We start from the raw sequence: 16,258 nt of genomic DNA on the forward strand, positions 1-16,258 counted from the left end.
GATCCTTCCGCCTCAGCCTTCCGAGTAGCCAGAATTACAGGCGCACGCTACCATGCCCAGTTGATTTTTTGATTTATTGTAGAGATGAGGTCTCGCTGCCCAGGCGGGTCTCGAACCCACAGGCTCAGGCAATCCTCTCACCTCAGCCTCCCAAAGGCGCGGGATTACAGGCTGAGCCACTTACTTTATTCTTAAGTGGTGATATACAATTGAAGGAACGCATTTTCTGACTCCTGTCTTGAAAAAATAGTGTTCTAGAAACTGTAACATCTTTTACAGAAGTACTTTCTCATATTGCAGAAAAGACTGATGAGTTAGTTAATTAATGTAAACCCTCTTTTATCAGAATGGCAGAGTTCTAGCAATAAAATGAAATATGTGCCCCCAGAATGAGCTGACTCTGCAGTTTTGTTTTTGGTTTGGAGGAGGGGTTTGTTTTTGTTCTTGTTTTTGTTTTGAGTAAGAGTCCCACTCTGTAACCCAGGCTGGAGCGCAGTAGCGTGCTCATAGCCACCATAGCCTCAGCCTACTGAGCTCAGGAGATCCTTCTGCCTCAGCCTTTCAAGCAGCTGGAACCACAGACTTGCACCATCACACCCAGCTAATTTTTTGACTTATTGTAGAGACAAAGTCAACGTGTTGCATAGGCTGGTCTCGAATCCATGGGCTCAGACAATCCTCTCACCTCGACCTCCCAACCAGCTGGGATTATAGGCATGAACCACTGCGCCCGGCTGATGCTGTATATTCTTATTGAAATTCAAATTTCTGTGCACTTTGACTTTTGAATTTTATATCTGTGATGTAGGATTAAATGTGGCTCCAAATCCCTCAGACTGAAAACACAGATAATAATGGTATTGCATCCGCTATTTGAATCCCAAAGATAAGCTGCTTGTTCTATAGGCACATGCTATGCTCAGACAAAATCAAAAGGACACAACATGGGTGAAGGCTGAATTACAACTATTTGGTCTCATCTCTGGGTCCTCTGAGGCCATCAACTCTGCTTCTTGCATAGCTGCCCCAAACCTCTGACTGCACCTGTTCATCCCCACTAAGTGCTGTGGCTAACCAAGAAACTTTTAGAGAAAAGTTGAACATATCAAATCAAAGTATATTGTGAATTAGATGCAATTTATAGGCATGTGTAACTTCTAATCTTCCTGGGATAAAATCATGATATAAAACTACTTCTGCCAGAAGAGAAAAGGAATTGTAAGGGGTGTGTGTGTGTGTGTGTGTGTGTGTGTGTGTGTAAGAGAGAAAGAGAGAAGAGCTCAACACATAGGATGGACTCTGCACTAATCAGGTTATTGTCCTGCTGTGTAAATTTTCTTTAGACTCTTCCAAATGTATTCCTTCATTCGTTTTTTGCTGAGTGCATTTCCTCAAGGTGAAACTGTTGATCAGAGTCAAGATTCATTAAAATAACTATCTGTCCAGAATACTTAAGTATCCATACCTAAATAATCAAATATTCAGAACATTACTGAGGTAAAGCTATAACAGTTTTACCTTAGAAACAATCCTAATTTCTTAAGTAATCTCTTTATAACCCTTTATTTTACTTTTTGCTAACTTAAGTGTCACATTTTAGGATTTAAAAGCAGTCGTGATAAAAATTGCACAATGCAGAGTTTTAGTTTTTCTCAAGTCTTTTCTTGACCTCAAAAAGCATTTGTTTATCTAATTAAATGGGTGGTTGCCAATATATGGGGAAAGGGAAAATAGGGACTCATTTTTCAATGGGTATAAAGTTTCTGCTATGCAAGATGAATACATTCTAGAGATCTGCTGTGCTTGTTATCTACAGTTAACTTTATGTTATTGTACACTTCAAAATGTGTTAAGAGGATTATGTCTCATATTAGGTGTCCTTGCTGCCCTACCTTCCCCCTCAAAGAAACATACACACATGTGCGCACACACAAAAGAACAGAAGGAAATTTTTGCAGGTGATGAATCTGTTTGGTTCTTTGGTTGTAGTGATGGTATCGTGGATGTACGTGCATATGTCCAAACTCATCAAGGTGTGTGTATATATATTTTTTTTGGGGGGGGGGTTGGAGTCTCACTCTGTCACCCAGACTGTCTCACTCTGTCGCCCAGACTGGAGTGCACTGGCCGCTCCCGGCCCCCGTAGCCTCAACCCACTGGGCTCCGGTGATCCTTCCGCCTCAGCCTTCCCAGTAGCTGGAATTACAGGCATGTGCTACCATGCCCAGCTGATTTTTTTGATTTATTGTAGAGGTGAGGTCTCGCTGCCCAGGCGGGTCTTGAACCCGCGGGCTCAGGCAATCCACTCACCTCAGCCTCCCAAAGGCATGGGATTACAGGCTGAGCCACTGAGCCCGGCTAAGGTGTATATTTTTAAATGTGTGCAATTTTTGTGTATCAGTTATACCTTGATAAAGCTATTATCAAATCTTAATTAAAAACAAGCTTTTTTTTTTTTTTTGAGTCAGAATCTCACTCCATTGCCCAGGCTGGAGAGTAGTGGCCGCTCACAGCCACCGCAGCCTCAACCTGCTAGGCTCAAGCAATTCTTCCACCTCAACCTTCCAAGTAGCTCAAAACAGAAGCATGCCACCATGCCCTGCTAATTTTTTGATTCATTGACTAGGTCTCACCAAGTTGCTCAGGCTGGTCTCGAAACCCTGGACTCAGACAATTCTCTCACCTCCACCTTCCAAAGTGCTGGGATTACAGGTGTGAGCCATCACACCCAGCCAAAAACAAGCTTTTTAATTGCCCAGATAATACTACCAGAATTTGAATAGAAGTAGTTAACTCTCTTCTCTATCATGTTATTAAAAATTCTTTCTTCTTCTTTAGATGTGGCCTTAAAAGTTAAATATCTGTCCAATAAGTTAGCTATTTCCCTTTGATTTTCACTTATGATGTATACAATACATCCTTTTTCCCTAAGTGTAGACTAATATGTACACTTGTGTGTGCACTAATATCATGTAGTAAGTATAGTTAAGCTTTTCAGTATTCATGTTTCTAAAACAGCATGTTTACACAAGTGTTTTGTCTGGGGATTGTATGTAATATGTTGTGAGAGATTTCTACAAATAATTCTAGAACTTGCTTAAAGTGAAAATTTGCTTCAAGTATTTTTGCCATAAACTTGTCATAAGAGTTTTGATTTTTGTTTTAAGTGAATGAGCACTGGCTGTTCCATGATGATTGTACTGTAGAAAGATTTTGTGACTCCCCTGATGGTGTCATGATTTGTGGCAGTCATGATGGACGAGAGGTGTATGCAGTGACCCATGATCTGACTCCCACTGAAGGCTGGATTATGCAATTTAAGGTGAAAATGTTATGGTCTTGTTACTTAAGTAGCCATGCATAAGCAATGTAACTAATCAAAAACAGTAGAGACAAAGATTGTCTAACATTTCATTAACTTAATATATACTTTGAAAAGTAAAATTTAATATTAACATTATGTACAACACGGCTATATATTGCTTAATGATTAAAAGTATTTCTGAACTATTTCAAGGTGAAACTTTCATAAGAGTAAATGTGTTTCTGCTCAGGATTACAAACTGGTAGAGCAAAATATTGATAATAAAAATGTAGGATACTGATTCCAACTCACTAGTTTAACTCATTATTTGACTTAGGTAAATTGTTTCTTTAAGAGAAGATTAAATCTATTATAGTTATTTCTACTTGTTTCCTTTTTACAAGAGCATTTGTATTTGTTTCCAGAGAAAGAAAATTATAGAAAACAAAGGCATGATTAGCATTAATGGCAGCATCAACCTTGGCTGATATTTTGGTCAAGGTTCAATGTTAACCAATTTATTCTGTCTTCCTAAATCCCACTGTATTAGCAACAAATGTAGCATTATGACTGTCCCCATCAGCAAAGGGTGCTTTGTAGTAAAAGTACCTGGTGTTATCACTTTATTGCATCATACTTATAGTAAAAAGTGATTTATTGAAAGCCATAAATTGTATAACAAAATAGTAAAATTGGTAGAGCTGTTAACAGTTCTTCTTGGTTAAGTATTCTGCCAAATAGAAGTGCCAGGTCATTCACACAACAAACAATTTGCAAGAGTAAGCCCAGGCCTTCCAAGGCAATCAGCCATCATGGCAGAAGTGCAGGCTTCAACTTCTGTCCAAACCCTTTGCACAATATATTTGGCGCTTTCTATAACATGTCACCTGGGGCAACCATGTTGTTTTCTCTTGTCCATCAGCAGAACAAATAATGAATCTGAAAATACAGAATGAATGTGGTGCAGTGTATATCAAGTGATCAACGGCTTTCTTGATGCCAAGTCCTTGGAGCAGAAACATGTAATAAGGTTTTAATACCTTGACAATCTTGCTTTTCTGTTTATTAGATCTCTGTTGGATGTAAAGTGTCTGAAAAAATTGCCCAGAATCAAATTCATGTGCAGTATTCTACTGACTTTGGTGTGAGCTGGAATTATCTGGTCCCTCAATGCCTACCTGCGGACCCAAAATGCTCTGGAAGTGTTTCTCAGCCATCTGTATTCTTTCCAACTAAAGGGTGGAAAAGAATCACCTACCCACTTCCTGAAAGCTTAGTGGGAAAGTAAGTAGAAAATTAAAATAAAACCCAGTTCCAAGCACCCAGAAGGCAATTAGGGATATTGCTGTCAAGTCTGAAATTATGTGTAATTGTGGATAAATTGCTCTCTTCCTCCCCAACTCTAAAGATTCTCTAATTGGTGACTTCCACCCTGACTTCCATGATGAACTGACTTCAGGAAACCTCAAGTTGTAAACCTCAAACTTGGCAACATGTGTCTTGGCAGGCACTCCCATTTTCTACACCTCATTGTTTTTAAAGGGATACAGAGCAATAACGATGGCCTTGGAGCCAGATGAAATGGTGTATGCGACCTTGTCAACCTTGTAAACTGCAGACCACTGAGAACCATTGCCTTATCAATCCATGATAGACAGAGCCAGGAGCAAATCCTAACTTATCATACTATTTGTTCAGATCCTTTTCATGCTATTTGTACCTGTGTCGCTTGTAGGGTTCATTTTTCTCTTATCAAAGCATTATGTTCTGCACCTGCAGTGGAACATAGTTAGCCTGGAGCAGTGATGAGCAGAGGTGATTAAATGTTGCTCTGGAATGTCAATGGAAATGTTAGTTTAAGGCAACTCCCAAATATTTCCCTTCTACTTTAAAATTAGGAAAAGAGATACATTAAAGAAAATGACAGGGGCATCCCTACTGTATTTGTCATATAGTCTGGCTAAATGAAGAATCTTCTCGTGAAACAGATGTTGACATATGACCGGAATATGTAGAGTCTTTGGATAAGGTGCTTACTCACAACTTTTCTAGTGTCCCATAAATATTATTTACTATATGACTACTCTTAATTTTCTAGAATGAATCTAAAGGACTTATTCAATTAACGTACTAGGAAACTAAATCAGGATGATTTCAGCTGCAGGTAACAGAACACCCAATTCAAACTGGTTGAAAATGTATTATATATATATATATAAAATGGAAGAATCCAAAGCTAAGTGGTCTCTAGAGTTGGTTGATTTGCAAGTTCAACAGTTGTCTTCAAGGACACTGTTCTTTCATATTCTCCTCCTCTTTGCTCCACTGTCTGCAAAGAGTTTACCCATGGTTTTGGGTTAGTTAGAAACACTTTTTTTTTAAAGTGTTATCTGAAGTGAAATAGATGCTAAGGAACCTTCACAACATCCATCATAGACTCATTTCCCCCTCCCATTCACTTTTTCTTTTTATATATATATAACATTTTCTTTTAAAGGTGTGGGGTATAATTCAGGATTAGGTATACAAGTGGATATCATACAGGTAAAGTTTGGACCTCCCTTTGGTCCCCATCTTGCCTGGTTTGAAATCACTCTCTTTTTAAATAACGAGGTGTGGTGTACATTCAGTAAAATGCATACACTTTCATTGTTCAGATCAATGAGTTTTTGCTATTGTGCAATCCATGTGATCACCATATTAAAAAAGGATACAGAACATTTATATCACCCCCAGAAAGTTCCTTTATGCACTTTGGACTCTTTAAAACACAACAGTGTGGCATTTTTTAATATAAGACTAATTATGAGGCTTTTTTTTTCCCAGAGGATGGAGAAAGACAATGATGAAATTAAAATCTCAGGGAAAATGTCCTTTCATATAAGCCTTTCGGAATTGTTTTCTAGTTAGCGTGGTTACTCGGGGAATATGGATTGTCTTCAGGGAATTCAGAAGTTGCTGTTTCCCAACCCCCTGAAGGCTGTGTGCTAGCTGACAAGGTTCTGTCCAAGGTGCCACTCACCTTCAGTGTGCTTTCAGAAATGCAATTAGAGAATCTAAATTGCACCATGATCAAGGAAGTCCAATTCATAAGAAAACTGATTTATGATCATTATAGATGTATATTTCTAAATATTTCTGTTTTCTGGAATAAAGATGTCACTGACTTTCATTTTGCTGTGCAAGTTTGCTCAGATGTTATAAACTTTAAATGAAACCAACTTTAAATTCTATTATTAGAAAGATAATCATGATCAGAAAACTTTTTTTATTAACTCATTTCATCTACTAAGTGTGTGTAAAATGTTGGTTTTTTTTGTTTTGTTTTGTTTTGTTTTTTCTCTTGAGTACTAATTACACATGCAGGGAAGTGGACCTGAATAAAGTTAACTTTTGTTTTTCACTCCTTTGTTTTTGCATTGTAAATAGTTCAGTAAGGTTTAGGTTCTATCAGAAGTACTCAGACATGCAATGGGCAATCGATAATTTCTACCTGGGACCTGGATGCTTGGACAACTGCAGGGGCCATGGAGATTGCTTAAAGGAACAGTGCATCTGTGATCCAGGATACTCTGGGCCAAACTGCTACTTGACTCACACTCTGAAGGTAAGGTTAAAACCCTGGACAGAAAAGCATTACTCCAATTACAGGTCATTCTTAGTATGAATGAATTTATGTGTGAGATTAATAATCTGTAACAGCATCCTTTGAGACTCCCAGGAAATAAATCCTTTGGATAGAAACAAAAGAGAAATATGCCTTAGTTTATAGATACAAGAGTATTAGGATCAAATTCTAGTTCAATTTATATCAATTTATAAAATAAGCTAGACTGCATGGATTAGAGACTATAAACACTCGAGGTTTTTTTTAAGCAGACTCTTAATTTATAGTCAATATTAAGCCTTTGTTACTTCACTTTCTCAATAATGCACTATTTGAAGAAGGATATTGTTGTTGCTATTGTTGTTGTTATGAAATAAAGCAAATAATATAGACACATTATCACAAAAGACCAAATTTTCAAAAAGGTCAAAACAGTGCCTAAATGTTTGTTCAGAAAATTCTGTGCTGTGAGTTTTTGACTACTGAAATATGGTTGTGTATTAAAACTAGAGAGGTCATTTTTAAAAGCTTTAATTGTTACATCATTATTTCACATGTAAGGCAAATACATTTGCCCAACAGTTACTATATGTGCATTCTATTTCTGTAAATAAATATAGTGCATTCATCATTATAATAACAGAAAAATGACTACTCTTTAAAAAGCACAGTGATCAAAATCCAATGTATGAGAGGTAAACAATGTAACCAAAGCTTATTCTGTCATTTTTGTTTTCTCTTATACTTCAATAACTAAGAAATTGAAATTTTTAAAAATAAAATTGGAACAATTCTCACTTGTGTCTAGAGATGTTAGTTCATTGTTAACAAATGAGGGTGTCACATAAGAAACATAGATTTGTATGCTAGGGGAATTAATATACTAAAAAAACCCCTAGTTTCTTTCATCAACATTCAGATTTTTTATTAGTATTTTTCAGCTGAATAATAAATGTAGAAATCTACATTATAAGCCGGGCTCGGTGGCTCAGCCTGTAATCCTGCACCTTGGGAGGCTGAGGTGAGTGGATTGCCTGAGCCCGTGGGTTCAAGACCCGCCTGGGCAGGGGAGACCTCATCTCTACAATAAATCAAAAAAAAAAATTAGCCGGGTGTGGTAGCGCGCGCCTGTAGTTTCAGCTCCTTGGAAGGCTGAGGCGGAAGGATCGCCAGAGCCCAGCAGGTCGAGGCTGCGGTGGCCGGGAGTGGCCACTGCACCCCAGTCTGGGCGACAGAGTGAGACTCCAACTCAAAAAAAAAAAGAAAGAAATCTACATTATAAACTTGGATTCAAAACTTTCTAATACGAGTTTACATGGTTAACCATGCATTTCTTCTGACTCTTGTATTTTTGTATACAAACCTTCACTTATAAAATTGCATTCATTTACTAAACATTAGTGAGGTAATGTAGGGCTCACTAAGTAGGGCTGACATGTGACTGCATGTCTTTAACTATAGGAGTGATTAAGTTCTAAGTTTAAGAAAAGGAGGGTCTATTTAAATCATTTTAACTACACAATAATATAGCAACTGGACAACTCTCCTAAAGAACTGGAAATATAGTTTTACTGTAATTTCAGTGATTACAAATTGTTTTCATGATATATTTTCATCATTTAAAAAGTGTTTCTACCTAATCTAAAACTATGGGTAAAGTGAATTACTATGGACAGAATGAATAGAAAAATTAATATCTTAACTATTATATGAGGGTATAAGGTAATTTTACATAAAATGTAGCCATGAACTTTTAGCACTTTATTTATATATTATCTCTGGAAAATAAACTACTCCTGGTTGTTGCTCATTCTTAGTTAAAAGGATAAATTGGACACCCAGGGAAAATACTTTTTTCTAGATTTTGAGCATTTCTCATCACCCTGCAACTTGGCCTTGATAAACATGTGAAAAGTCTTTTAAACTGCAGTCTATGGTTTATTTTCTTTTGGTTTTATACAGGAAGCTTTGGTTTCTAATGTCCTTGCCTACCTATATGAACATTCCAGGTTCACTCTGTGCTAGAAACTGAAGAATCCTGACTGCCTAAAGCAGTCTCCAACATAGGATGTACACACCAGGACATGCATTGTGGAATGCTGGGGGGGGAGGTGCTAGATTATGTGTTTATATTTTATCTTATTCCTTTGAATTTTCATTTTCCTACATTTTTCATAATATAAGTTACAATAGTACTTTATGTACTATATAAATACATATACATATTTGGCAATATATGCTTAAGTGACTTTTTACAAATAAAAGTGTTACTGTGGTCAGCTTTAAAATTGTTTCATTTTGTTTTGCTTTGTTTTGAGTAGGAGTCTCACTTTGTTGCCCAGGCTGGAGTTCAATGGCATACTCATAGCCACGACAGCCTTTATCTCCTGGGCTCATGTGATCCTTCCATCTCAGCCTTCCAAGTAGCTGAAACCACAGGCATGCACCACCACACCTGGCTAATTTTTTTTTTTTTTAATAGTAGAGACAAGGTCTCACCAAGTTGCCCAGGCTGGTCTCAAATCCCTGGGCTCAGGCAGTCCTCTCTCCTCCACCTCCCAAAGTGCTGGGATTACAGCCACCGTGCCCAGCTAAAATTGTTTTATTCTAAGATGTTCACTTTAAATCCCAATTATTAAAACATTATTTAAGCAGTTTAAATGATCTTCAGTATACAATGGAAAAGAACATTGTAGAAATGTCCTGTGGTTTTTTTGTGTTTTTTAGAAATATATTTGAAAAGCATTTGAAATCAGCTCTATTTTTTTAAGTCTAAGATGTGATTCTGTATAGTCTTAAATATTCCATAGTTATTATCTGAAGTAGTTATTCTTAACCACATCCCACTTATTTTTTTTTCCAGACTTTCCTGAAGGAACGCTTTGACAGTGAAGAAATCAAGCCTGACTTGTGGATGTCCTTAGAAGGTGGAAGCACTTGCACCGAGTGTGGAATTCTTGCCGAGGACACGGCGCTCTATTTTGGGGGCTCCACTGTGAGACAAGCTATTACACAAGATTTGGATCTCAGAGGTGCAAAGTAAGTCAATCTTTTGTTATTTTTATTACAACATAGCAAATTGACCCCAAAGCAAGGAAGCCATGTATGGAAAAAGTCACTCAGGACTTGCGTATTTGTTCTAATTTATTTTTCTGACAAATAATATGTGCTTGCATTCAGGTTCTTGCAATACTGGGGGCGCATCGGTAGTGAGAACAACATGACGTCTTGCCATCGTCCCATCTGCCGGAAGGAAGGCGTGCTGTTGGATTATTCTACGGATGGAGGCATGTTTCACGAGGATCCCACACCTTGGAGCAGATTCCCAAATTCCATCCAGTGCCCCTAGAAAAGTCTCCACAAAACTTTGCTGCCTTCACAGTGTGAATTGTGAAAGTCACCAAAAAAAAGCTACAGATCCTGTTTGCATTACATGTTCCACATGTGACTTCTGTGTGATGCAAAGTTCACCCCAAAAAAGAGAACAAGAGATAAATTACATTGAAAAATACACTCCACATTTTTTGAGTAGAGAAAAAAGTGCTCGTGTCAGTACTTTGGGAGGCCAAGTTGTTCTCAAAGATCACTGAAGCCTTGAGTCTGAGACCAGCTTGGGCAACATATTGAGACCCCGTCTCTACAAAAAAAAATTTTTCATTAGCCAGGGGTGATGACACACCTGTAGTCTCAGCTACTTGGGAGGCTGAGGTGGGAGGACTGCTTGAGCCCAGGAGCTCAAGGCTGTAGTAAGCTGTGATTGTGCCTCTGTACTCTAGCCTGGGTGACAGCAAGAACCTGTCTCTTTAAAAAAAGAGGGAGAGGGGACAACCCCTCGAGTCCTCTCCCAGCCTGGGATCTTTTCTGTGGAAGTGGCCGGGAGCGGCCACTGCACTTCAGTCTGGGCGACAGAGACTCCAACTCAAAAAAAAAAAAATTAGCCGGGCGTGGTAGCACGTGCCTGTAGTTCCACCTACTTGGAAGGTTGAGGCGGAAGGATCTCTGGAGCCCAGCAGGTCGAGGCTGCGGTGGCCTGGAGCGGCCACTGCACTCTAGTCTGGGCAACAGAGTAAGACTCCAACTCAAAAAAAAAAAAAAAAGAATATCTGCAGATAGATATCATCCTTAATAACTGGATGACCCTAAAATATTTTAAGGTATTTGAAAGGTGTTTTCTTAAGTAATTGAAACATTCCATCTGCAGTTTTATCAAGCAGTAAAAGATAAACTTCATATTAGCCCAACTTATTATAAACTGCATACAATTATAATAGCTATATTTTTAAACACTGGAACTTATTGTCTAGAAGCATGCAAAACATGTATCTTATTTATTTATGACAAATAATGCACATAATATTCTAGAACTAAATTTGAAAAGCAGAAAATATATCATTTTTACTTCAGCGTTTTTATTTTGACCAAGTATTTCTGCATATCTTTCCCCTCATATCATCAGCCTCATATTGAAACAATGTTTATAAGGGTGAATACCTACATTAAAGTCAGCAAAATCTGTTCTCCTTTCCTGTGTGAAAATCTCTTTGGGAAGCTTATAGTATCTGCCATATAAGGGTAGTTTATGGGAGAGGGGTCCATATATATTACTGTGTTGGTATATTTGTTTTTATAGGAATTTCTTGGACTTTGCTTCACGAGATGGATTACCAGAAATACATTTCTGTTAGGCATGACTACATACTTCTTCCTGAGGATTCCCTTACCAACACAACTCGACTTCGCTGGTGGCAGCCTTTTGTGATCAGCAACGGAATTGTGGTCTCCGGAGTGGAGCGTGCACAGTGGGCACTAGACAACATTTTGATTGGTGGAGCAGAAATCAATCCCAGTCAATTGGTGGACACTTTTGATGATGGTAAGACATTGAGCAGTTTTCTTTCCTGTGAGCCTTTTGTCTGCTTATGTCTTCAGTGAGTTTGGACATGAAAAACATAAGAGAGCCTGGCGCAAACTCCTGTGTACCAAATGTTAGCTATTATTTTGCCCAGTGGTTTATAAATTTTCAAAGTTGACTGCCTATTGAAATATCAACTGAGGATTTAATAAATCCTGTTAAAGACAAAGTGTCTAGCTTTAAATGTAATTTGAGATTTCAATACCCCCAAATAATTTTAGCTTCTTTAGTAATTTCTTTGTCACAGAAATACATAATGCACTGGCTTACAAAGTGTACCAAGAAGAACTTTGTAATGGTAAGTTACCCAGACTAACAATTACATTTTTTAAATGGGGTAATCATCATACTGGCATTTAATCTCGTCTAAATTTTATTTCTCACCTTGGATTTATATAATTTGCCAGTTAAATAAAATAAAAATCAATCCTAAAGAGTAAGCAAAAAGCCAGTAGAGCATAAACATTTCAGTAATTCAACAATAAACCAATCAGTTGAAAAGACTAACATGCTATATTGTTTCTAATTTCCTTTAACAGAAGGCACTTCCCATGAAGAAAACTGGAGTTTTTACCCTAATGCTGTAAGGACAGCAGGATTCTGTGGCAATCCATCCTTCCACCTCTACTGGCCAAATAAAAAGAAGGACAAGACTCACAATGCTCTCTCCTCCCGAGAACTCATTATACAACCAGGATACATGATGCAGTTTAAAGTAAGGGAAAGTAGTTTCAAAACAGAATGTGGCATTACATTTGGGAGGCAGCAGGAGAATGCTTATTCAGACAACTATAAGGAAATGATTGATTTTGCTCATTAAAAAAGACTTTATCTTATGAATACAAAAGTAATCTTTCACAAGGCCTTTATTCAAGTATGACTATTTAATCATAGATAAAATCTCTGAATAAGTTGGGACATAGAAAGAAACATAGTTGTATTATATCTCATATATGTGATCTTGAGTTTGGTTGCCAAATCTTATAAATCAAGAAGTTCAAATAGGAACTTCTGCCTTCTAGCTCTCTATAACTCTATCTTTTTATGTTGCAGTTTCTCTCTCTGTCTCTCTCTCTCTCTCTCTCTGTCTGTCTCTCTCTCTCTCTCTCTCTCTCTCTCTCTCTCTCTCTGTCTCTCTCTCTCTCTGTCTGTCTCTCTCTCTCTCTCTCTCTCTGTCCCTCTGTTCCCCATTTCTCTGGCTCTTTCTCTTACACTCCTGCCCATTACATGCTTCAAGCAAACTGCTTCTTTGTCTATTCTTTTTCAGTATGTCTTTCCATTTTCCTCCACCTCCAACTTCACAAACCTGTATTTTAGCCCCGTTAGAATTTTCAAACCCTCAAAAAATGAGAGGGGACTCTCAAATCTTTTAAACTGCATCTTCTATTTATATAGAAGGATGGAAGGGACAGCATAACAGGTAATTTATAGGCACACAGGGAGAAAGCTAAAACGGAATCAATTAACGTCTCTGTATTACAAAACACTTTTTTTAAAAGGCATTACAGAAATGCAGTTTATTACTTGGCTATTTTAAAGATACCGGTTGTTCTAATGCCTTTATGCTTTTTAAAATGTGCTACAATGATGGTTAATAGTAAGAGTCTTTATTAGTAGAAGTAAAAAACGTGTTTGCTTTTTGCCTCAGCTCTATGTTAAGCTCTCCCTAGGAGACTGCAGGGTAAGGAAAGCTCCCCAAATGCTACCACTCACTTGAGACTATGCTTAACTGAGTTACATGAAGGATGTTCAAGGTCATGTCATAATACACCCATGTCCCCTTAAGAGTGAAACTTTCCCTTTGCCAGGTCCATACTGTGGCTTATATCAAAGGCATCATACTTGATTGAGTAGATTGTAGCCTCTCTTTAGTTGTTTCTGCTGACCAAGAAGTGAAGAGACTATAATTTTCTCCTCTAACCAAGTCAATTTGTTTAGAAGGAAAAAAAAGTTTATCCTAAAAAAGTTAGTAACTTAAGTATCGCTAAAACTGCTTTCTTGAAAGTATATCTTCCTTACATGACATCCAACAGCTTTTGCCCATTCCTCATCATCCCTCTCTTCTCCGTACCCTCTGATACTGTTGTCCTTACCTCTCCCACTCATGAAATTCTCTTCCCCTTGGCATATGGATTCTCTCTGGTTCTCTTCCTACCTCTTTGATATCTATTTCTATCTCCTTTTTGGCTTTTTTCTCTCAACCTTCTAAATGTCAGCATTTCTCAGTACATAACAATTTTCTTCTCTCGCCATAGACAGTCTCACCATCAGGAATTTTACTCAATCCTCTGGCTTCAAGAATCATATCTTGAAGAGCAAATTTCCAATCTGTTTATCCAAACTTGACTGGCCCAGTAACAATCAATTCAGTATTTTTTTTTAAGCAGGATTTTTAAGAGGACAGAAAAGCTGTCACAGTGGGAGGGGACCCAAGGGAGTTGCCCCAGTATTTTTAATATACTCTACCATTTCTACACCTTTGCTCATTGACTCCCCAATGCAGTTTGTCTAAAAGTGAACTTAATATCTTCCCGCTTCATACCATCTCCTCTTTCTGATTTTCCTGTTTCTGTTGATGTCACCACATTTTACCTTGTAACTAGCTGGAAACATTCAATTAGTCTTTGACTTTTTACTTTTCACAACTAATCAGTGACTATATCCTTTTAATCCTACTTTCCAATGTTGCCGGTATCCAATCTTCCTCGTTTGCATTATTACCATCTTCATTATTGCCCTAATTAAATCAATAGTCAACTAAGTATTCCTTTCACCCCCAATCTCTCTCTGTCCACTCCTACCTATCTTTGAGATCATAATCAGATTGGTTTTAACAAAGCACAGCTGACCTGGCACAGTGGCTCACACCTATAATCCCAGCAATTTGGGAGGCATAGGTGAGAGGACTGCCTGAGCTCAGAAGTAGGAGACCAGCCTGGGCAACATGGCAAGACCTCATCTCTACAATATATAAATTTTTAAAAATTAACCGGATGTGGTAGTGCATGCCTGTAGTCCCAACTACTTAGAAGGCTGAGGCAGAAGGATCACTGGAGCCCAGCAGGTCAAGGCTGCAGTGGCCAAGATCGTTCCACTGCACTCCAGCCTGGGCAACAGAGTGAGGCTGAGACTGCAGCTCAAAAAACAAACAACAACAAAAACAAGCACAACTCTGAACATGTCTTTCCACTGTTCATAAACCTTCAATGGTTCTCCATTGCTTAACAAATTAAGGTCAAACATCTTAAACTACAGCTTATGGTCTCCCAAACTCAACCAATCTTTCTAACCATCTCTCCCAATATTTTGCATATTCTATACTTGGACAAAAGCATGCCACATGCTGTGTTCTGGACATGCCACATGCTGTGTTCTGGATATGCCACAGTGCTTTCCTACCTATGTGTCTTCACACTTTCTTCCACCTAAATATCTTTCTTCTATCTACCTCTCAGACTCTTCCCATTCTTCATGGGCAGCTCACATGTACCCTATCTGATTATTTTCCCACCCACTGAATCAAATACAATCTCTCCTTTCTATGAAGCATCACAGCATTCTATTTTTATGTTTTATGATTCCTAGTACCATTATTAGAACATGCTTCTTATTCTCTCTCTAAATTTAGAGTTGTTTTATTCATGGCCTGAAACTTTTAGCACTAACTCTTCCTAGTATCAGTGCTGAAACTTGTTGATTAAATAGATGATTAGGACTTTAATTTGAATCACCAAATTTTTTATAACATTTATGAATTATTAATGATTCATTACATTGCATATGATACAGAAAGCTTTTATTCATATGAAAATTGAGAAGACCCTAAGAATGAATATTAAGTCATTTAAATTGCTATTTTTAATTCCAAATAAAAGTTCAATGGTAGCATCAAGAAACTTAGGATTAATAATAATATTTTGAACCAGTGGTGCTTTCCATTTCTTTCTATAAATCTTATAGAAAGATTCTATAAATGTTCTATAACATTCTATAAATGTTATTTTCTATGACTGACAGTAGTGGGAAACTATAGGGGGGGAGGGAGATGGGATTAACGGTAGCAAATATCTGTCTGGGGATGGGGAAGCACCTCTTATCAATAGGGTGCCTGAATGAAATGTATTTGTGTACCTAACCCTTAACTGTACCCCACAACATCATAATAAAAAATATTGATTATAAAAAAAAATGTTATTTTCTTTTTGGCCGTGTATCTTTACCCAAATTTGTGATTAATACATTATGCTAATTAGGTAAATACAAATAGTACTTTTTAAACCCTTAATTATCATCTCCATGCAAAATTGCATGTCTTGAACAGAACTCAAAGTAATGCATTCTTGGTGTCTTGGCAGACTTCTTTGTAAAAGCTTTTCTGAATATTTCTTGATTATCTATCAGAGTCATAATGGAAAGGGTGGAATTTCTAATTAAT

The 16,258-nt window shown here is 37.6% G+C and overlaps 1 protein-coding gene across 1 annotated transcript in view; it reads left to right on the top strand.

Annotated features, from left to right (window-relative positions):
* Positions 1 to 16,258, top strand: part of RELN (reelin) — a 534,724-nt gene that overhangs the window by 497,952 nt on the left and 20,514 nt on the right. The window contains exons 50-56 of the mRNA XM_008065395.1: positions 3,168 to 3,322; positions 4,374 to 4,588; positions 6,734 to 6,911; positions 9,775 to 9,950; positions 10,092 to 10,198; positions 11,542 to 11,784; positions 12,363 to 12,538. Coding sequence (XP_008063586.1) covers positions 3,168 to 3,322; positions 4,374 to 4,588; positions 6,734 to 6,911; positions 9,775 to 9,950; positions 10,092 to 10,198; positions 11,542 to 11,784; positions 12,363 to 12,538 — 1,250 coding nt within the window. The remainder of the gene's footprint in view (positions 1 to 3,167; positions 3,323 to 4,373; positions 4,589 to 6,733; positions 6,912 to 9,774; positions 9,951 to 10,091; positions 10,199 to 11,541; positions 11,785 to 12,362; positions 12,539 to 16,258) is intronic.

This window comes from Carlito syrichta, unplaced genomic scaffold (assembly GCF_000164805.1).
Source record: "Carlito syrichta isolate Samal-C Ts95f unplaced genomic scaffold, Tarsius_syrichta-2.0.1 Scaffold308277, whole genome shotgun sequence".
Classification (NCBI taxonomy): domain Eukaryota; kingdom Metazoa; phylum Chordata; class Mammalia; order Primates; family Tarsiidae; genus Carlito; species Carlito syrichta.